The following is a 22793-nucleotide window of genomic DNA, read 5'->3' as shown; positions in this document are numbered from 1 at the left end:
TCTTCCTTTCCTTCCTTCCTCTATTTTCTTCCTCCTTTTCTCTATCCTTCTTTCTTTTCTTCCTCTCATTTTCTTTCTTTTTCTCTTTCTCTTTTTGTTCTTCCTCTCTTTCTTACACTTACTTTCCTAGAAGCATCCACTAAAACCTGGAGGAGTATTGATTTTTGTTTGTGGGGAGAGGACACCTAAGGGGGAACTCCCAGATCCTTGAAGTTCTGAAGTTAGCAAGTGCAGACTGGGTCAAGCATCTTAGACGAGGGTATAGAGGTGAAAGAAGGTTGAACTTTCCTGTTTCAGTTACAGACAGTGTCACCACAGGAGTCTATCTGCAGCCTTGAAGAATGCCTTTTTTAAAAACTCAGCTTCACATAAACACCAATGTTTATTAAGAGAACAAAAGTACCCTGAAAGAAGCTGACTTTCTTTCTTGGTAGGATGGCTTCATGGTGGGTAATTGTAATGTTGAGACAAGAAGATCTTCCTTGTTTCCTTTTGTCTGAAGGGAAAATAGCATTTGGCTATGGGAGAAATATAACATCAGCAAGTCATAAAGCCCAGACACCCTGGTGGCAAGACCTAATAGCACATACCAGGCCAATAAAGCTGTGTTCACTTGGCAGATTGAGGCTGGCACTCTATATTGCTGCCAGGGGGAGGAGGAGCATGATGAAGGGAATGGTGATGGCTCAGTTTTCTTTCCTTTCTTTCTGTTTTTTTTTTGTTTTTTTGTTTTTTTTTTTGCAAGGCAATTGGGTTAAGTGACTTGCTCAATGCCACACAGCTAGGTAACCATTAATTGTCTGAAGGTGGATTTGAACCCAGGTCTACCTGACTCTAGGACCAGTGCTCAATGCATCATGCCACCTAGCTGCCCCTGATAGCTCAGTTTTCTATAGAGCTTTATAGTTTGTACCATTCCTGGGATCATCCACTTGGCAACCACCTTGCTCACCTTGGGAGAAAGTAAGTAGAAGCCAAGAAAACAAGCCAGAAAAAGAAATAATAATGAAAAGAAAAACTATTTCCTTTGGTCCCCCCTTGGGAGCTACCTCTGGAATTTAAGATCATAGATTTGGAGCAGAAAAGAATCTTACAGGTCATGAAGCCTAACATTCTCATTTTCCAGATGCCAAAACTGAGGTTCTAAAAGGTTCCATGAACCCACTTCTTCCCTACACCAGTTTCATCCCTCTAACCATGACACAATTCTGCCTCTCAAAGCCACCAGCTGCCTTTTTTCCAAAGAAGGAACAAATCAGAATTTAAACTCTGCAGAAGGAGCAGGGGGTTTATCAGCCAGGAAGGTTCAGAGCAAAACATCCAATCAGAACCAAGGAGCCAAGTCCCCAAAGGGTCTTTCTAATTCCATATCTCACCTGGGAGCTACAGAGAAACTAGAAGCTTTACCAAGGGCAAAGGAAAGAAATAGTTCAGGGAGAATATTAAGTCAGCCACCCAGAATGTGTTTTTCTCTTTGCAGATTTCCCCAGCATCTTTCCTTGCCAGGTTTAATTGGAGGATTTTTAGTAAGCAGTTGGAAAGGCCATAATCTTGGAGGCTGCCTGAAGGATATGGAGATCCGCCCTCCTTTTTCTGCTTTTCTTGAACCTATCCAAATCAGAAATCTTTATTTTCCTATGTGTAAACTGCCTTGTTCTGACAACATAGAATCATGGCAAGAGATATTTGGAGATGAAGGGGACCTCAGATGCAATGTAGGCCATGTTACACATAAGAAAATAGAGACCCAGGAAGGTTACTTTGTAATTTCCTATCTTGGGGTCTCAGGTTTTCTCATCTGTAAAATGAGAGAGCTGGGCAAAAAGACTCCATCTCAGCCATCTATGATTTGAATATTTTTATAATCTTGATTTTGAAAATACTAAAAGACCTACCAGGAGTAACCCTGGACTGTGGGTCCAGAGACTTGCTTTCAGATTTACTGCACTAATGTCTGTGCCTTTCTCTATAAAATAGGGATAATAATTCTTGTCCTACCTAAACTTATAAGATTTAGAATTATTTGTATTTTGTTGTTTTGAGTCATTTCAGTTATATTTGCCTCTTCCTGACCCCATTTGGTGATTTCTTAGCAAAGATAATGGAGTGGCTTGCCATTTCTTTCTTAAACTCATTTTACAGATGAAGAACTGAGGCATACAGGGTTAAGTGACTGGCCCAGGATCACACAACTAGTAAGGGTCTGAAGCTGGATTTGAAGTAAGGTCTTCCTGACTCCAGGCCCTGTGCTCCACCAGAATTCCACCTACCTTCCATTTTATTAATACTAATTGAATATCCTAATATCTGTTTGACAGCAAGATATAGTTAACATTCCATTATAGTCATGTACCAAAACTTGTCAGACAATTCAGACCTGGACTCAAATCTTTTCTAAGGCAGCTCCTAGCAATGGGATCCTGGGCAAATCAGTTACCCACTCTTTGCCTCAGTTTCCTCATTTGTAAAATAGTTGTTGAGTTGTTTTTCAGTCATGTCTGTTCATGACCCTATTTGTTTTTTTTTCTTTCTGGGCAAAGATATTCAGTATTTTGTTATTGCCTTCTCCAGCTCATTTTAATGGAAGAGAAAACTGAGGCAAAAGTAACTTGCCCAAGGTCACACAGTTGATCAGTGTGTAAGGCTTGATTTGAACTTAGCAAGATAAATCTTCCTGACTCCAGGACTGCCACAGTACTGAAGACTGGAGATAATAATAGCACACACTTCTGTTGTTGTAAAGATCCATTAAGATAAAATTTATAAAATGCTTGACAAATCTTAAAGTGCTATTTAAATGCTATTTATTAGAAGTTGCAGTAGGAAGAGGAACAACAGTAGCAGCAGTGGCGGCAGTAGCAGAAGCTGTAGCAGCTGCCTCAGTAGTAGCAGCTGTAGATATTCCTAGCAGTTGATGCTCTGTATATGAATTCAAGTGGTTTAAGGGAAGAAGAATTGTGTTTCTCCCATATACTAGGAAGATTGTGAAGTCTGAAGCTCCCTGAGGCCATTGGTAGTGATGAGTCCTCATCATCAATCATAATGGCCACATATTAGAATGGTTCTATTTTGTTACTCAAGTGGACACAACTTAGTGCAAATAATAACCACATCACCATACTGATAATAACTCATCCAGGCCAACTTAACCAGTGTCAAAATTTGACCATATCATTTCTTAAATTCTGCATGGAGGACCCATTCAATATATTTAGTGCTTTTATTAGTTTCTGAGTAACAGGGCAGTACTCAGTTGTCCTATCACTTACTCTCAGTGCATGATAGGGCCAACCTTTTCTGTCATATTTATCATTACACACATGTAGCATTTTAGATTTACAAATATTTCCCTTATGGTAACTCTTCCAGTTAAGTGGTGAACATGATTTTTACATGACCATTTTACAAATGAGAAAACTGAGGATCAGAAGAGTAATATAATTTACCCAAGGTCACAAATGAATTAGTATTAAAATATAGAGAGGAATCACCTGCCTCACATGCCAGTTGCCTTGATATAGTGCTTTTGAAGAATAAGGAGACAGACACAGACACAGACACAGACAAACACACACACACACACACACACACACACACACACACACACACACACACAGACTGAGGTTATCTGTTGCTTGATCATGAAGCCTGGCCATCCCCTATACCTGGAATCTTCTCCCTCCTCATTTTTATGTGTTGACTTGCCCATCTTCCTTTAAGTCCCAGCTATATTCTTACCTTCTATGAAAAGCCTTTTGCAGACCATCTTAATTCTAGTACCTTCCTTCTATTGATTATCTCCTATATATATATATATATATATATATAATATATATATATATATATATATATATATATATATATATATAGCTTGTTTGTACATAGCAATTTGCATGTTGTCTCATTAGAAGTCAGGTTCTTAATCAAAGCAATCCATAGTCATATGAAAAATTGCTCTAAATCATTACTTATTAGAGAAATGCAAATTAAAGCATCCCTGAGATACCGCCTCATACCTGTTAGACTGGCCAATAAGACCAGAATGGACAATGATCAATGTTGGAAGGGATATGGGAAATCTGGGACATTACTACATTGTTGGTGGATCTGTGAACTCATCCAACCTTTCTGGAGAGCAATTTGGAATTATGCCCAAAGGGCAACAAAAATGTGCATACCCTTTGATACAGCAGTACCACTACTGGGGTCTCTAATCTGAAGAGATTATGAAAAGGGTAAAAGCATCACTTGTATGAAAATATTCACAGTAGCCCTGTTTGTGGTGACAAAGAATTGGGAATTAAGTAAATGTCCTTCAATTGAAGAATGGCTGAATAAACTGTGGCATATGTATTCCATGGAGCACTATTGTTCCATTAGAAACCAGGAGGGATGGGAATTCTGGAAGGATTTGCATGAACTGTTGCTGAGTCAGTTGAGCAGAACCAGAAAAATATTGTACACCCTAACAGCAACATGGGGGTGATGATCAACCTTGATGGACTTGCTCATTCTATCAGTGTAACAATCAGGGACAATTTTGGGATGTCTGCGATGGTGAATACCATCTGTATCCAGAATAAGAATTGTTGAGTTTCTTCCTTAAGGATATGATTTCTCTCTCACATTCAGCTTAGATCAGTGTATACCATGGAAACAATGTAAAGTCTAACAGACTGCCTTCTGTGGGGGGGGTTGGGGGGAGGGAAGCAAGATTAGGGGAAAAATTGTAAAACTCAAAATAAATAAAATCTTTCCAAAACAATTTAAAAAAATAAGTGAGCTCCTTGAGAGTACAGATTGTCTTTTGACTCTTTTTTAACCCCCATCCTTAGCACATTGTGGGTGCTTAAAACATATTTATTGATTGATTAATCTTCCCAAGTGGAAAATCTTCCTTGTCCAAATTGCTTCTACTTAGTGACTTTTGAGTTGCTTCAGATCCTTAAAACATGCAGCAGAACTGAAAATTAAAAGGGTCATTATCACTTTGACTAGTTATACCTTTCCTTAATGCATTGATCTAATCTTATTACTTCTCCTTGCTTAAAACAATATAGTTTGCTACTGCTGTTTCCATTGTAATGTCTTTGGTCTGGCATTTAAGGCTCTCCACAATCAGCATAAATCTGCCTACCTTTCTGGTATTATTTCATTCCCAGTTATATGCATTTTATTATTTTGAGTATCTGAAGATTTAATGTTTGCTTTTCAGGGTGAGGGGATTAGGGATTATCCCTTTAGATCCCTTAAACATTCTAGGATCTATGTACCAAAATCCCTTTCAGAATTGACATTTTCTGTTCTTTGTTCTAAGGGACTCTTCTAGCTGTGATTTTTGTTCTATTTTTTAAGGTCCCTTCTACTTCTCACATTTTATGATCTATGAAATGTGATTTTATGTTATCCTGACTTTTGAGTACAACAGTTCAGAGTATGATTCAAGATAATGAATTGGAAGCTCTTATTTGTGTGGTTGTGGGAAGAAACCTGTTCCAGTTGCTGATTTTATTGAGTGGGTCACTTGATGGTACCTCATTGGATTGAAGAGTTAAAATTTTCTGATTTTTCAATTTAAGATGACTTAAACATTTGCAAGCTTTCTTCCCCAGTGACAATATCTCTTTGCTTCTTTTTCAGAGTGACCGGCTACTCATTAAAGGAGGAAGAATTATCAATGATGACCAATCCTTCTATGCAGACCTATATTTGGAAGATGGACTTATAAAGTTGGTTGGCCAAAATGAATATTTTTAATATTTTTCTGATTTAGTTCAGTAATGTATACTATACTATACTATACTATACTATACTATACTATACTATACTATACTATACTATACTATACTATACTATACTATATTATAATATACTATATATTACCATGCATATAGCAATACATATAATATATATGTACATATATAAATATATTCCTGAACTCTAGTTTACTTAAATTGTATATATGTTTGCACACATGAATATGCACACTCGTTTATAGACATATGTGTATATAGGTATGCATGTGTAATGTACATATTCATATGTTGGATAATAGTTTGTATATACATTGCTTTTTTACTTAAACTAGTATTCAGATGAATATTTACATAGATTTTCTGTTGAGAATGATTCCAGAAAATATATTCTTGGGGGTGGAATGTGGTTGTTAATATTATTTATGAGATTTCCTATCAAATTTATAAAATTAAATAAAAAAGTTGTATTCCATGCTGGATAATTTGACCAGAGTAGAATTTGGGATTATCTCTGTCCAATCTTTATGTTTTTGAACCTTTTGTTGACATCCAAAGACCACTGAAATAACTAAGAGTTGTTGGGTAATGTGGTATTCAGTTTGTTCTTTCATATTTAATTTAATTAGGAAAAATTAAAGACTTTCCAGTGGGTTTTTTTTTTAGGTTTTTGGAAGGCAATGGGGTTAACTGGCTTGCCCAAGGCTACACAGCTCAGTAATTATAACGTGTCTGAGACTGGATTTGAACTCAGGTACGCCTGACTCCAGGGCTGGTGCTCCATCCACTGTGTCACCTAGCCACCCCTTGCCAGTGTTTTTAATAGCATGAATGAACCTCTTTTAGTTATTGATTCTATAGGAACTATGGCTGGTATTCAGGGTATAGAATTTGCTGGTGAGTGAGGAAAGTAATTTTCAGTCATGTGGGACTCTTTATCACCCCGTTTGGGTTTTCTTGGCAAAACTGCTAGAGTGATTGGCCATTTACTTCAACAGCTTTTTTATAGTTTTCCTGGCAAAGATTCTGGAGTGGTTTGTCAATTCCCTTTCCAGCTCATTTTACAGATGAGGAAACTCAGGAAAATAGGAACCAGTTTTTTTTTTTTTTTCATCCAGGGTCACACATCTAATAAATTTCTGAGTTGAGACTTGAACTCAGAAAGATGAGTTTTCCTGACTCCAGGTCTAACACTTTATCCACTACAACAACTAGCTGCCTTAAGATTCTAATTAAAATTTATTAATATTTTTTAGAACTATCTATGGAACTACTTGTTTTAATCCATAAAATAAAAATGCAATTTAAAAAATACAAAAAAAAAAACCCAAGCAAAATGTATGTGAAACCTATAGAAGTTTGTACAAACAGGATAACAATTATGAAATAAGCACATTGTGCTAAGTACTGCACAGATCAGGAAGATTAAATGGACCCTAACTTTGGACAATCAATCTCTTCAACTCTAGGAACAGGGAACCAGTAAGGACAGAACTAATGGGCAGAGTTGGTGAGCTTGGATCCCAGGGTAGAGGGCATTTGCTCAGTTCTGTTTTGTATGCCTGGCTTGCCAGGTATGGGCAACCTTGAGGTCATGGACATTGTTTGGGCCAATAGAAAGTCATAATCAGGATGCTGGCTCAATTATAATCAATCCATCATTCAGGTAGTAAATGCTTATATGAGGCAGGCATTATACTGGCATACTAGCATTGTCTCCTTGTACTGAGTAGTCAGCCTTGTATCAATGATTCAGTTGGAATGTTGAGACTTTGGGTCTTTCTCTTACTAAATTCCATTCTTCTAAACAAATGAGATAATATTTGATAATGAGATTATATTTTAATGTGCTTGACTCAAGGCTGGCACAGAGTTTGCATGATAAATATTTATTCCCCTGATTGTCCTTTGGTTCCCCTTTACTTCTCTTTTCTTTTCTTTCCTCTTCCTCCCTTCCCTCTCTTCCTTTCCATCCCTATACCAAGCTAGGCTCTTGAATCAAAATATCTTCTTCATATTTATTCAGTGCCAATGGAAGAGGGAAAAAGGAAAGGAAGTGATAAAGGAATCAGGGAAATGAAAGCCTCAAACCTTAAAGGACATCCAGATATGATGTCTTCTTCTGTGTTGTTTGATGTGCTGGCATCTAGATATGATTCGCATCTGTGAGTGGTCTTGGCCAACAGAAGTAGCAGAGTTTTGACAGGAGGAAAATTCAGGGCCTATCTGTAGTCTTCATTCATTCATGAATACCTGTGTATTTATCTGGACTTTGAACCTGCTCACTTCTTTTCAAGATTCCCTGGCTAAGCAGCTAATCTGGATCAAGCCAGGTAACTTTCTAGAATATTGCCAATATCTTAACTCCAGTCCCACAGTCACCACCTGAATAGAGTCAAGTCATTATGACTCAGCTGGATTACTGCAGTAACTTCCTTCCCTAAAGATCCATTCACCTTTACACCCCAGTGGCTGATCCATACTTGATGCTTTTCATACAGTAATTCTTTGGAGATAGAGCTGGTCACTTGAAACCTTTGCTCTGCATCTATGTGGTGCAGTAGATGGAGTTCTGGGCTTGGAGTCAGGAGATTCAACATCCTGAGTTCAAATCTGGCCTCAGACACTTCCTAACTGTGTGACCTTGGGCAATTTACTTAACACTACTTACTTCAGTTTCTTCATCTATAAAATGAGCAAGAGAAGGAATTGGTAAATCAACTCTAATATCTTTGCCAAGAAGACCCCAAATGAGGTCATGAAGAGCTGGGAATGACTGAAAATGATTAAACAATTGAACTATTGCCCATAGAGAAATGTTAAAACTCATGTCATCCAATTAATATCAGTTCCCCCAAGGGTAATCATTTGTCCATTGGCCTCATAGGTATCCCCTGACAATGTTGTTTAAGTGTCTACTATGTCTAGGCATTGTACCATGTGCCTCATAAATATTATGTCATTTGATCCTCACAACAACCTTAAGAAGGTAGTTTTTTACATTTTTACAATTGAATAGTCTGAGACAAATAAAGGTAAACTGACCCAGCCAGGGTCAAATTTCCAGTAAGTATATGAGGTGGAATTCAAACTCAGGTCTTCTTAACTCCCACCTAGCTGCCTAAAATTTACAAAGTAATGAGTGTAAGAGAATGTAAGAGAAATTAAAAAAATTAAAACTTTATATAAATGTGATCCATTATAACAATGTGAACTGTTTGGGATAGTGGAAACAGATCAGTTTGATTCATTAATACATTCAGTCATCTAATACATTAAACAAATAAGTTCATTTATCTGTTGTTGAGCACCTGTCTTTTTATGTATATATATGTATATACATATACATATATATATATATATATATATATATATATATATATATATGATCTGAAATTCAAGGAATATATTTCAGAAGAGTCACCAAAGAATAGAAGCAACCTTATATGAATTTTCTATATTCAAAAAGACCTCTTGTGAAGGGTGGGATCTTTTTAAAATGATCCCAACTCCCCAAAATTACCAGGAATCCTGTGCTTGGTCTGGGCATTGGTGGCAGTGATCCCCATGTGCACTGACACCAGCAGAGTCCAGGTCCAGATGCACCAACTCATTTCTCTCAGTCTCCTCCCAAAGGCCCAGAGCAATTCTGAAGGCAATCCATAATTCATGACCAGACTCTCCATCTGGTCCCTTAGCTCAGAAGGTCATTGCTTGGTTAGCAACTTTACTTATTTTGATTGGATTAAAAATGACTCAGAGCCGGATGACACATGTTAGTTATGATGAGGTACATTGTAGGTAGCTCACCCTCTCTTCTTTTCCTCCAACTCTCCTCCAGGCAAACTGTTCTTTTTATCATCTTCTTGATATATGCTTGTTGTTTTCTCTCTGCCTTGGTTGATGCTCATTCTCTAGGTTTAAATACTTCCTCTATCTCTTTTCTTATCTAAATTTTATTTAACTTAGGAGAACCTCTTCAAGTATTCCTTCTTTTATTAATCCTTTCCTCATGACTCCCAATCCAGAATAACCCCTTCTCTTCTCTAATCTCTGATACACCATGCTGCCTGTGCCTGTGGAAAGAAGGAAGGAAGGAAGGAAGGAAGGAAGGAAGGAAGGAAGGAAGGAAGGAAGGAAGGAAGGGAGGGAGGGAGGGAGCGAGGAAAGGAGGAAAGGAGGAAAGGAGGAGAAGGAGGAGAAGGAATGAAGGAAGGGAAGAAGGAACAGAGGAAGGAAAAAAGGAAGGAGTCATTGTCTACTATGTCCTTGCATTATGTCATGTGCCTCATAAATAGTATGCCATTTAATCCTCACAACAATCCTAAGAAGGCAGTTTTTTCCATTTAGTAGTCTGAGACAAACAAAGGTTAAGTGACTCAGCCAGGGTCACATTTCTAGTAAGTATATGAATTGGAATTCAAACTCAAGTCTTCTTAACTCCCAACTAGCTGCCTAAAATTTACAAAGCATTTCGTTTAAGTATTATCAATACTATATCACTTAAACATAAAATTCTTTAAGCTTAGAACTAACTATATTCTTTGTATAATCTTTCTACAACCCCGTAGCCTCTCATACACTGGACTGATTAAAAAATAGCTGCTCAACTACTGAGAAATCAGTATTATTATTACTGTATATTATGTGAAATATAATATGTATTATATAATATACTATGTACTATAATAATAATAATAATAATAATAATAATAATAATAATAATAATAATAATTCCTATTTATACAGCCTGGTAAGTGGAATGGTTTTACAAAGCAGTTTCCTAGCACCAACCCTGAGAGGTATGTAGGAGGAATATTATTGTCTCCATTCAATGAATAAAGAAAACGTTCTGAGAGACTGTGACTTGCTCTAGGTCTTAAAACTACAGATGGTCAAGGCTGGCACTGAAACCCACTTATTTTGACCTCAAGTCCCCTACATAATCCATTATACCAATGCTGCTGATTTCCCCTTTTGCACTGGGGAATTTGTGTTCTCACATGGAAGATTAAGAACTAACAATAGCTTATTTTGATTTAATTACTTTAGGGTTATAATTCATATTCATTGACTCATTTGATCCATATAACAATGCTATTATGTTCCCATTTTATATATGAGGAAATAGGTTCAGACCCATAAAACCATTATATAATATAATTTCTTCTTTGAAAAAATTTAGTACCTCCCTTACCAGTTTATGTATTTCTTTCCTATAAGGCTTCTGTCAGGGAGAAAAATGATGTGATAATCCTTATTGCAAAAGGAGTGAAGATGAGTACAAATGAAACCTTGGCAGATATAAAACCCACATGTCCTGATTCTCACTTCTTTTTCTTGCCTTCAAGCTGTGCTGCCTAAAACTGGCACTATCTTCTGGAAAAGAGGATTAGGGAGGCTATATTTGTGTGCATTCCACTTTGGACAGTTGATTTCATGCTAGCCAGTCCTTTGTTGTTATTGCTTACTAATCTATCACTCACTTACCTTTTTCATTGAGTTCAATTCTTCACACACCATAACCTATCTTATTTTCCATCTCAACTCTTGCTTTCATTATCAACCACTTTAATATCCATGATGATGAGGACCTTCAGTTCATCAAATTTAGTGATTTTCTTTTACTCTCATCTTCTTGCAACTATTGAAACACAAGGCAGGTGATCAAGTGAGTTCAACAAACACCACATTCAAGGTATTATGCTAAGCATAGGAGATGCTAAGACAAGACAATTAAAAGAGTCCCTCCCTTAATGGGGGTTATGTTCTTTTGTGGAATACAATTTACACCATTAAATATAAGATAATGATGAGGAGGGAGGGAACACCATTTACTGGGGGAGATCAGGGAAGGCTGCTTAAGCTTCAGTTAAGTCTGGAAGGAACTTAAAGGTTCTGAGAGGCAAAGGTGAGGATGAAGCATATTTCAGAAATAGGGGAGAACATATAGAAAAATATTCTGAGGTCAAAACCATGATTTAGGAAGATTCTTTTGGCAGTTGTGTGAAGGAAAGATTGAAGACCAGAAAGATTTGAAGCAAAGATATCAATAAGAAAGTAATTGCTCTAGTCTAGGTGAAAGGTAATGAGGAACTGGCTGGAGAGTGGTCATGTGAGTAGAGAGAAAGGATTGGATTTGGGAGATATTGTAGAACTGACAAGACCTGACAATGATTGATTATGGGGAAAGTAGTGAAGAAGAGAGAAGCACTGAAGTTAATTACAAGAATAATTTTCAACCTTGTATGGTTCCCAGTATGCTTTCTCAGCTTGAACTGATGAATAACTGTTAGAGAAAAGTCACAAAATTTTTTGGATATACTGAAGATTCATATAATACAATCTCATTTTTGCCTTCACTACTGAATTTCAAACCTTCTTTTTCCTCTACTAAATTCTATTTTGTGTCCTTTTTTCCCTCAGGAAATTTCCTCACACAATTTATTGAGGCCAATCATTATGAACTTCTGAAACTCCTTCCCATACCTTAGAAGATTCTCTGTATCTTCATCCATTTTTTTCTCTGTTAATTCTATCTCAGGGTGGAGAAGGGGGTAGATACTATATACTAAGATACTAATATACTAAGATACCATATACTAATACTTTACAAATATTTGTTCTTCATTTAGTCCTTACAATAACCTTGTAATGAAGTTATGATGTTAAGATTCTCATTTTATAGTTGAGGAAACTGAAGACAATAGAGGCTTCCCCAAGGTTACACAACTAGTAAATGTTTGGGGCTAGATTTAAATTCAGATCTTCCTGACTCCAGTTCAGAACTTTATCTACTACATTACCTAGGTAATCCCTGTTGCGAAGGCTAAATCATTTAATTCTGTTTTTGTCCTCATTCTTTCTTATTAAATTTAATTTAACAAACATTTATTAACTGCCTACTCTGTCCAAGTACTGAAAATATGAAGGAAAAAAATGGGGTAATCCCTGCCTTCAAAGGGCTTGTGTTCTATTGGGAAGAGACAATCCATTCCAATAAATATTGTCTCAGGATCTACCATGTGCAAGATAATAGATTAAGTTGGGCTATAACATGCATTTTAATAAATGTAATACAAGTATAATATAATGAATTTAGGGAGACAAAATTACCCATGATGGGTCAAGGAACTCTTCACAGAGGGTGACCTCTGAGAGGAAACTTGAGGGAAGACAAGAATTTTAAAAGAAGTTGGGGAGAATATGCATCCTAGAAATGAGAATGGTTTGTACAAATGCAGAGATGGGAGATAAGACTGATGAAATCAAGAAATAGGTTAACCTAGTTTGACTGAAATGTAAAATGAATGAATTCCCTCTTTTACTTCATGTTCCCAATTCTAGATACTCCTTCCACTCCCAGCACATCCAGTCTCAGTTACTTGGTTAGTGAACATAACAAGAATGACTACTATATCACATCCTTTTTTTTTTTTTTTGGTCCCCAATGTCCTGGGCTCATAAATTTTAAATCTGGAATAGAAATTGTTCAACTCCATTATTTTATGTGAAGGAATTGGGAACCAAATTGATTAAGTTATTTTTCTCAAGGTCATATAGTAAGTAAGAGAGCTGGGATAGGAGCCATGGTCTTCATCTTCAACATTGGGGAGCTGGACTAGCAGATAATAGGTTTTACATGATTACAAATAAATAATCTTTGTCACATTGTTTACCATCTTTGGAAAGGGACAGGGTAGTGAGAGAGGAAACAAAACTTGGAGCTCAAAATTTTATAAAAAATATAAATGTTAAAAATTGTCTTTACATGCAATTAGAAAAAGCTATTTAAAATAGGATAAGGAAAATAACAATAAAAAGATTCCTCTATCTCTATGCACCTATGAATTTATACTACCAAAGATACTGAATCCTATAAAAGTGGCTTACATATAGAGACTATTCAATATTATTCCTTTGAGTTTATCCAAATGATGAAGACTTCCCAGTAATTACATCAAAAGCTCTATCGCTGGTTAACTGATTTTTGCTTTCAGGATTCTGAGATAATCTTTATTTTCTCTCTAGACAAATAGGAGAAAACTTAATAGTTCCTGGTGGAGTGAAAACTATTGAGGCCAATGGACGAATGGTTATCCCTGGAGGAATCGATGTCAACACATACTTACAGAAACCCTACCAAGGAATGACTTCTGTGGATGACTTCTACCAAGGCACCAAAGCAGCACTGGCAGGTGGCACTACCATGATAAGTAAGTATTGCTAAATCATTCCTTTGGTAGTGATTTGCCTGTCTGAAGGTTCCCCATCCCTGTATATTTTTGATCATACCCTTTTGCTACCACACACAAATATTTACTGGGCACCTATCATATAGAATACATTGTGTTAGCATGGAAGTGATACTAGGGTATATAAAACAAAGTGCTACTTTCATATTTCTTCTCAGAGTTCTTTTGCTGAAAGTTCATTTAAAACATTTTTAATGACTAGGTTTAGTTTTGTACAATGTACTATTTGAGAGTGCAATTCAATTTCTATTGCTTTTCAGAGCATTATATTCCAATATCTTTTTTGGATTGTCATAAATTAGTAATAATTGTAAGCTACTCAAAATAATTTTCTTGGCTATTTAAAAACTTTTCTTTTTGTATACATACATGCATGTTTATATAATGGTACATAAAAGCATATGTATATTTGTTTATATGTATTTATACATAAATAACATATATATATTTCCTAAAGAAATTCAGGAATTTAATGACATTTCTTAGTGACTTTTGGGGTTTTCAATCTACTTGGACTCTAGGGATTCTATCAAGGTGTTATTTGCCCTCTGTATGCATTATTTTTTTTTCCATGTATTGCTCTGGGAGACTTATGACTCAAATCATCTCTGCTTATTTTGTATTCAAAAAGATTTAGTCTGCTTATTTAGAACTCATGTATTTTAACAGTGCTTTTGCTTTTTTATGTAACACCTGTAAAATATCTGTCCATGACTATGTTATTGCATTCTAAGTGTGGTCTTTCTGTTTCTTAAGCTTCTGTTTTGGAATGATTCCATTTTGAGCTTTCTACTTTGTGAACTCTTGTTTTTCAGTTGTGTCTAATTCTTTGTGACCTCTTGGGGTTTTCTTGGCAAAAGTACTGGTAGTTTTTCATATCCTTCAGTTCAGTTTACAGATGAGGACATTAAGACAAATAGAGTTAAGGGACTTGCCCAGGATCACATAGCTAGTAAGTGTCTAAAATCAGATATGAACTCAAAAAGATGAATTGTCTATCTTTCCCTAAAGGAAAATAGGAGAAGAAAATGATAGGAGAAAGAGGACAGGGGGAGGGGAGAAAGGGTGTAGATAATAGAAGAGGGGGAGAGGGTAGTCAGTTGTAATACACTTTTGAGGAAGGATGGGGTGAAAGGAGAAAGTATAGAATGAATGGGGGTGGAAGAGCATAGGATGGAGGGAAATAAAGCTAGCAATAGTAACTGTGGGGAAAAAAATTGAAGTGATTTCTCTGATTGACTTATGACAAAGAGTGCTATCTCTCCCAAAGACAGGACTGTGTCTGAATTCAGGATGAAGCAAACTTTTTTTCTTCCTATATTTTTCTTGAGATTTCTCTTTCTTTGTCGGGTGAGGTTTACTTTTACAACATGACTATTGTAGTAATGTTTTTCATGGCAACACATTTTTGATCTATATCAAACTCATTGTGGGGAGTAGGGTGGAAGGAAAGAAAAGAATTTAGAACTCAAGGTTTTGGAAAAAATGTTGAAATTTGCTTTTGTGTATAACTGGGGGGGGAATTTAAAAAAAATAAAGAAAAAATGAGTTATCCTGCTTCAGGTCCAGTACTCTATCCACTGTGACCATTAGCTGCCATGATTAAAAATTTGTGTATTCTACTTTCTCATAATTTCTTCTTTTGCTACTATGTTTTCTGCCCTAAAGCCTGCCTCCTCACTCCTGTAATTTTTCATTATATCATTTTCTCTTCCCTAATAATAAGCAGTGTTTCTAATTATTTTTCCAACATTTTTGGATGCACTTTAGAATTTATTGTCTTACTTTTAATTTTCATTAAGAGTTTTCAGGTTGTTTTCCATTACTGTCATATTTAGTCCTTGTTTTATATTCTCTTTTGATTTGGGGGTGGGCTCATTTCTTTATCTCATAGTATATCTTTTTTTTTAGATTTTTCAAGGAAAATGGGGTTAAGTGGCTTGCCCAAGGCCACACAGCTAGGTAATTATTAAGTGTCTGAGACCAGATTTGAACTCAGGTACTCCTGACTCCAGGGCTGGTGCTCTATCCACTGTGCCACCTAGCCGCCCCTCGTAGTGAATCTTACTATTGATTTAAATGCTAGCAGGCTGAAATTATACCCAACATTTGTTCTCAATCTCTATGATTTCCACACTTTATTTTCTGCTTCCAGTAGCTTCATATGGAATGCTACACTGTTTAGTTCCTTCTTCATCCATTATCATTCATTTTCATTTCTCCAGACCTTCTTGCTCTGAAGATGTATGGAGATTTGGTTGAGTCTCCAACTTAGGGAAACTCTATGAAGAGACACTTTTTCCTAAGTTTATATCCTCCTGTTCCTCCAAGGAAGTCCATTTTGTATGGATAACTTTGTAACTCTAGGTCTCTTCTTTTACCCCAGCTGCCAGTCTTCAACTGTGGAGATGAGTGGCTTTTGTGTTCTATCTTGATTAACTATGACACTGTTGAATGGGTACAGGATAGAAGCTACTTATCAAAAGCATGTAATACCGACCTTTTTCTTTTGTCTGGGTGCAGTAAGGGGTAACTTGTTACATTACACAGTTTTACCTTGTTATTTTATAAATCTTTATATTGTGGGGAGATATTTCCTATCTTCTTTTCTTCCCATCCAGGACTTTATATTAAAAAACAATAGTCACCCTAAGTCTTTAGGAGTCTGTGATTGGTACAGTGTAAATGGTCAGCTTTGGAAAAAGGTAATGGAAATCATCTGGGTACTGAAACATGAGCTCATTGTTATCACTACTGACTCCCACTGTGAGTTTGTATCGATCCTGAGACAATCTAGGCAAAATTGAAGAGATATTTAAAAGGGGTAATCCAATGCTTTCTTTGCCTTATATCTCCACCAGGGATTGATTCTCCCATTCTGCCATTTTGGGGGCACATGTACCTTATGCCCTGGAAATCCTGACCATGTCTTTAATGCTACTAGCATACCTCATACCTTTCCTTACATCAGATATAAGATTTATTTAACTCAAGGATAAATCCTCCTCCAAGGTGTCATATCAGATGACTAGAGATAATATAGAGTAATCTCAGAGGGCTATCAGAAATAATAACCAATTTGTATAATGTTAAATGAATACTATAATGGGATTTCCTGGTAGAAAGATGCCTTAGGCTATGATTTAATCAAAGACTTATAGAATCATAGAATGTGGAGGCTACAAAGCCTAGGTTCTTAGAGCTAAAAGGGACCTTAAGTCATTGAACTTAGAATGTTAAAACTGGAAATAAACTTAGATAATGGAACAAAGAATATTAGAAGTAGATTAAACAAAATAGTAAAAGAATATAGAGCTAGATAAAATGACTTTACCACTTAAAATTTGCCTACATATGCATGAAAATATGGGAAAAAATTAGACTTGGTCCAATGGAAAATTTTAAAGTAAGCAAAATTTATCTGCTTCCTCTGTTCTTCATTTTAGTTTTCCTCCATCTTTCTCACTCCCCTATCTCAGAGCTTCTCACAATCATTTACTTTGGATTCCTGCTCTCACCTGGATGATCATATGAAATAACTTACTAATTGAATAAAGATTTCCTTGTGTAACAGTTTTTCTGATAAGACTTGGACTGATGTGGAGCCAAGAGGGCAGTGTGAGGGCAGGAATTTCTGGAAACTTGTCCTCCAAAATAACTCCCCAAACCATCAAATTATGTTTCTAGCCAAATAGAGAAGCAGAAACCAGAGAAAGCCTGAATGATACAATTTCTCAGTCCAAGACAACTTAGAAGATCTATGGGAAAGGACTATTTCACCAAGACCAGGGGTTGGAAATAGTCACAGCACAGCTGGGCCAGAGCAAACCAGTTCAACCTTCCAGGAACAGCCTGTGGGGTGCCTGGATCTCTGAGGGTACCTGGATTCATGTCAGAGGGTTCAGTTTCCAGATCTCTTGGCCCAGGGATCCCCAGAGATGTCTTGAAGGGGCGGTGATAATACCCTGCCTCACCAGAGTGAGCAGGGAGCCTCAGCCAACACCACCCTCAGAGCAGCCCTGTGGTGGAACCTTCAGAGTCACCCAACATTTTCAGAATTCTCAGCCCTCAAATGACAAGAGAGCAGGGAGAGACTGCAGAGGTTTCTCTGCTATCCCTAGGGCAGGACGCTGCTGTTTGCCCACACTCAGCTCCAGGTTGCAGTTTGGGCTCCCATACTACCATAGAGGAACTGGAACCCTCCTCACAGCTTTAGGGAAGAGGGGAGGGCTTTTGGGCATCCACAGAAAAAAAGCACAGGCAAGAGAGCAGTCAAAGCCTCTCATAAGTCCTTGGCAGAATTAAGGATTATGTGGGATGTCACAATCCCCCTCCCAAAGCCTTGGAAGTACAATAAATCAGTCATAGGCTCAGGAAATGAGTAAAAAACAGAAAAAGAAGAACCTGACCATAGAAAATTGCTTTGGTTCCATGGAGGATCAAAATAAATACTTAGAATATGACAAAATCAAAGCTTCCAAGAGAAATAGGAAATGAACTCAGACTATGGATGAGTTCAAAAAAAAAAAGACTATGAAATACAAGTAAGTGAGGTAGAGGAAAAATTGGGGAGAGAAATGAGAGTGATACAGGTAAATCAGCAGCTTGGTGAATGAATTACCAAAAATACTGAAAAAAATAACATTTAAAAAACCAGTTTTTTTTAAATTGGAAAAAGCAACTCAAAAGGCAAATGAGGAGAAGAATGCCTTAAAAAGCAGAATGGGCCAACTGGAAAAGAAGACAAAAAAAGCTCTCTAAAGAAACCAACCTCTTCAAATGTAGAATATAGCTAAAGGAAGCTGATGGCTTTGTGAGAAATCAAGAAACAATAAAGCAATACAAAGAGAATGAAAAATTAGAAGAAAATGTGAAATGCTACATTGGAAAAACAACTGACCTAGAAAACAGATCAAGAATAGATAATTTAAAAATTAGTAAGTTACCTGTAAGCTATGACCAGGAAAAGAGCCTAGGCTTCATTTTTTAAGAAATAATATAGCAAATTCTCTTGAGATCCTAGAAGTAGAGGGTAAAATAGAAATTGAGGGAATCCATTGATCACCTCCTGAAAGAGATCTCAAAAGAGTAACCCTCACAGGAATTTTATAGCCAAATTTCAAGACTCCCAAGTCAAAAAGAAAAATACTAAAAGTTTCCAGAAAGGAATAATTAAACTACAGTGGCTCTACAGTCAGGATTGCATAGGATTTGGCAGCATCTAAATTAAGGACTCATAGGGCTTGGAATCTAACATTCTGGGAGGAAAAGAGCTTGGTTTACACCTGATAATCAACTACCCAGCAAAACTGAACATCCTCCCAGGGGAAAAGATGGATATTCAATGAAACAGTGTGAAGAATTTCAGACCTTCCTGTTGAAATGACCAGAGCTGAACAGAAAAATTTGATCTCCAAGTACAGGACTCAGGAGAACCATAAAGTGGGTGAACAAGGACTAATTATGAAGAATTTAATGATGTTTAACTATATATATATATATATATATATATATATGTATTCCTGTATGGGAAGAAGGTACTGATAATGTATATGAACCTCCTCATTTATAAGAACAATTAGAAGGAGCATATATGGACTAGGTACAGAAGAGAGTTGAATATAATGGGCATATAATTAATATATAAATATATATTATATATAGTAGAAAGATGAAGTCAATAGGTGATAAAAGAAAGTACTAGGAGGGAGGGAAGGGAGAGGTAGAGTGCGCTATGATATTCCACATAAAAGAATCAAGAAAAAGTTTTTGCAATGGAGTAGCAGAGGGGAAATGAGTGAACCTTCATTCTCATCAGAAATGGCTCAGTGAAGAAATAACATAAACAGGTAATAGGATATAGAAATCTATTTTACCCTAGAGAAAAATGAGAGGAAAGAAATGGACAAGGGGGTCGCCATGGGGCGAGTAGGTGATAGAAGAGATGGAAGACTTTGGGAGAGAGTAATCAGATGCAACACACTTCTGAGCAGGGACAGGGTGAAAGGAGAGAGAGAAGAGAATTAATAGGGTTGGGGAGGAATAGAATGGACGGAAATACAGCTAGTAATAGTGACTGTGGGAAAAGATACTGAAGCAACTTCTCTGATGGATGATAAAGAAGGCAACTCATCCCAGAAATGGAGCCAATGGAATCTGAAACACACACTGAAGTATACCTTTTTTCCCCTCTCACTTCATTTCTCTTGAGGTTTCTCTATCTTTTTTGGGGGAGGATTTATGTTTTCTTTTACAACAAGATTATTGTAATAATATAAAATATATAAACCATAAAAAATACTTGGACTGGTTGCTTTATAAGGGGACCCCAAATGCCTTGAGTCATATTTCTTTCCAGTTTGGGAAGAGAAGAAAATAAAGAGCAGATTCCTATCTCCTATTCCTTAGATAAGAAAGAGAGAGAATGAATAGAGAGGAGAAAGATATCAGGGCTTCCCCCATATATGAAGCAATAGTCAGACAATTTACACAGTGCCATGTTGGTGGTCCCTTTCCTTTAAACTCAGGTGAAAGCTAAAGGGACAAGTATCAAAGTAAATAAGAATTTCTTGCACAAGTGACTGGAACACTGAGGGGGAAATTTAGGGAGAAATTGATGGTCCTTACCACTGCTGCCTACTGTAATTTAGATGTGAACAACTGATAACTATTTCTAAGTAATAAATATCAGTGGCATGTTCTGTTTTTATAGTTTTATTTATAACAGGAGGGTACAGGACAGATCTAGGATCCACTATAGGGAAGAGTGACTTTTTCTAATTCAGGGCTTGATCCCAACCTCCTGACAGTCGATAGAGAATTTCACTAATTGGGGGGGCACAATTGTAAAGTATTTATGTTTTATAATAAAACTTCCAAGTGCAGGACTTGGAGCTTTTAAAACTGCCTAATCAAACCAAGAACCCTAGATAGTGACCCCTAGGATTGGATATGTCCTTAGTCCATCTAGGAAACAAACACTTTATCCTATTTGAAATGCCTGTCCTCACTAATGCATTGTTGGTGGAGCTGTGAACTCATCCAACCTTTCTGGAGAGCAGTTTGGAATTGTACCCAAAGGGCAACAAAAATGTGCACACTTTTTGATCCAGCAATACCACTACTGGGTATACCCTGAAGAGATTATGAAAAAGGGTAAAAACATCACTTGTACAAAAATATTCATAGCAGCCCTGTTTGTGGTGGCAAAGAATTGGGAATTAAGACAATGTCCTTCAATTGGGGAATGGCTTAACAAACTGTGGTACATGTATGTCATGGAAAACTTATTGTTCTATTAGAAACCAGGAGGGATGGGAATTCAGGGAAGCCTGGAAGGAATTTGCATGAACTAATGCTGAGTGAGATGAGTAGAACCAGAAAAAACATTGTACACCCAAACAGCAACATGGGGGTGATGATCAGCCTTGATAAACTTGCTCATTCCACCAGTGCAACAATCAGGGACAATTTGGGGCTGTCTGTGATGGTGAATACCATCTGTATCCAGAGAAAGAATTGTTGAATTTAAACAAAGACCAAAGACTGTTACCTTTAACTTAGAACAAACTTATCTTTTTTATGTAATTTTGCTATTTTTTCTTTATTTTTCTTCCTTAAGGACGATTTCTCTCTCATTAGATCAATGTTTACCATGGAAATAATGTAAAAATTAACAGACTGCCTTCTGTGGGGGGCATGGAAGGAAGATTAGGGGGAAAATTGTAAAACTCAATATAAATAAAATCTTTCTTGAAGAAAAAGAAATAAATAAAATGCCTGTCCTCAGGAGGCACCTCATAGGCAAAAAGAGAAGACCAATTGGGACTACTGGGGAGTGGGTAGGGAATCAAAGCAGTTTAGTCTTGCACCTTTGAGGTTTAGTCTGCCTCAGTGAATGACTCAATCTTTGATGATGATGATGATGATAATAATAATACAAATAATAGTAATAAATAGAACAACTCATAATTATATCATGCTTTTTAGTTTAAGCCTCACTGTGATTCTGTGAGATCAGTAGCATCAGCATTTCTATTCTCCTTTTAAAGAAGAAAAAAAAAATGAATGACATACCTACCTTTATAAAGTTAATAAGAGGGGAGCTGACCAGAATCCAGGCTTTCCTATATGAGTTACACTCAATTCATAAGGAGATATATTCATGATCCAGTTTCAGAAATTAAATCTTTATGTGAGCCTGAGATTTTTCGGCTTATTTGAAGGTAGTAAGTAAGCCTGGTGCACTATTATTTTGCTTTGAATCTGAAGAGATTCTCTGAGAAAAAAAGATTCATTCAATTGTAAGTAGAAAGTTATGGAAGAAGAGATGAAAAGGAGCATAGAATATAAAATATTAGATGTCAAAACTAGAAGAGACCTTAGTCTAATCCAGGTTTTTTTTGAATTTTTTTTTTTTTTTGTCATGGAAACCTTTGGGAGAATGATGAAATCTCTGGAACCTGTCTCAGAATATTTGTGAACACACTAAAGGAACAATTCACAAAGGAAATCAATTATATTATAATCTAATATGTAGACTTGAAGACTGGGAAATCATGTGCATTCTAGTGGCAAGTTAGTTAATATGGTAATTTTGAAGTAGTAATCGGTAAAAAAAAAGATATCATTAATGTGATATGAAAATATCTGTGATTTCATTGGTGACAAAGATACATTTCTTTCCTCCATTTATAATTGAAGGGAATGCTTACATTTCAGTTAGGAGTTACTGAAAATTAAAATGTTATTTTTTTTATCCCATTCAAATTCACGAACCATGATC

At 36.5% G+C, this 22793-nt stretch overlaps 1 protein-coding gene across 1 annotated transcript in view; it reads left to right on the top strand.

Moving 5' to 3' along the window:
• The window catches only part of CRMP1 (collapsin response mediator protein 1), a 78783-nt gene that overhangs the window by 24771 nt on the left and 31219 nt on the right, over positions 1-22793 (top strand). Inside the window, exons 2-3 of the mRNA XM_074227500.1 lie at positions 5641-5729; positions 13785-13969. Of these exons, the coding sequence (XP_074083601.1) occupies positions 5641-5729; positions 13785-13969 (274 nt within the window). The remainder of the gene's footprint in view (positions 1-5640; positions 5730-13784; positions 13970-22793) is intronic.

Source organism: Macrotis lagotis, chromosome 3, assembly GCF_037893015.1.
Source record: "Macrotis lagotis isolate mMagLag1 chromosome 3, bilby.v1.9.chrom.fasta, whole genome shotgun sequence".
Lineage (NCBI taxonomy): Eukaryota > Metazoa > Chordata > Mammalia > Peramelemorphia > Peramelidae > Macrotis > Macrotis lagotis.
This window is presented reverse-complemented; position numbering and strand designations above follow the sequence as displayed.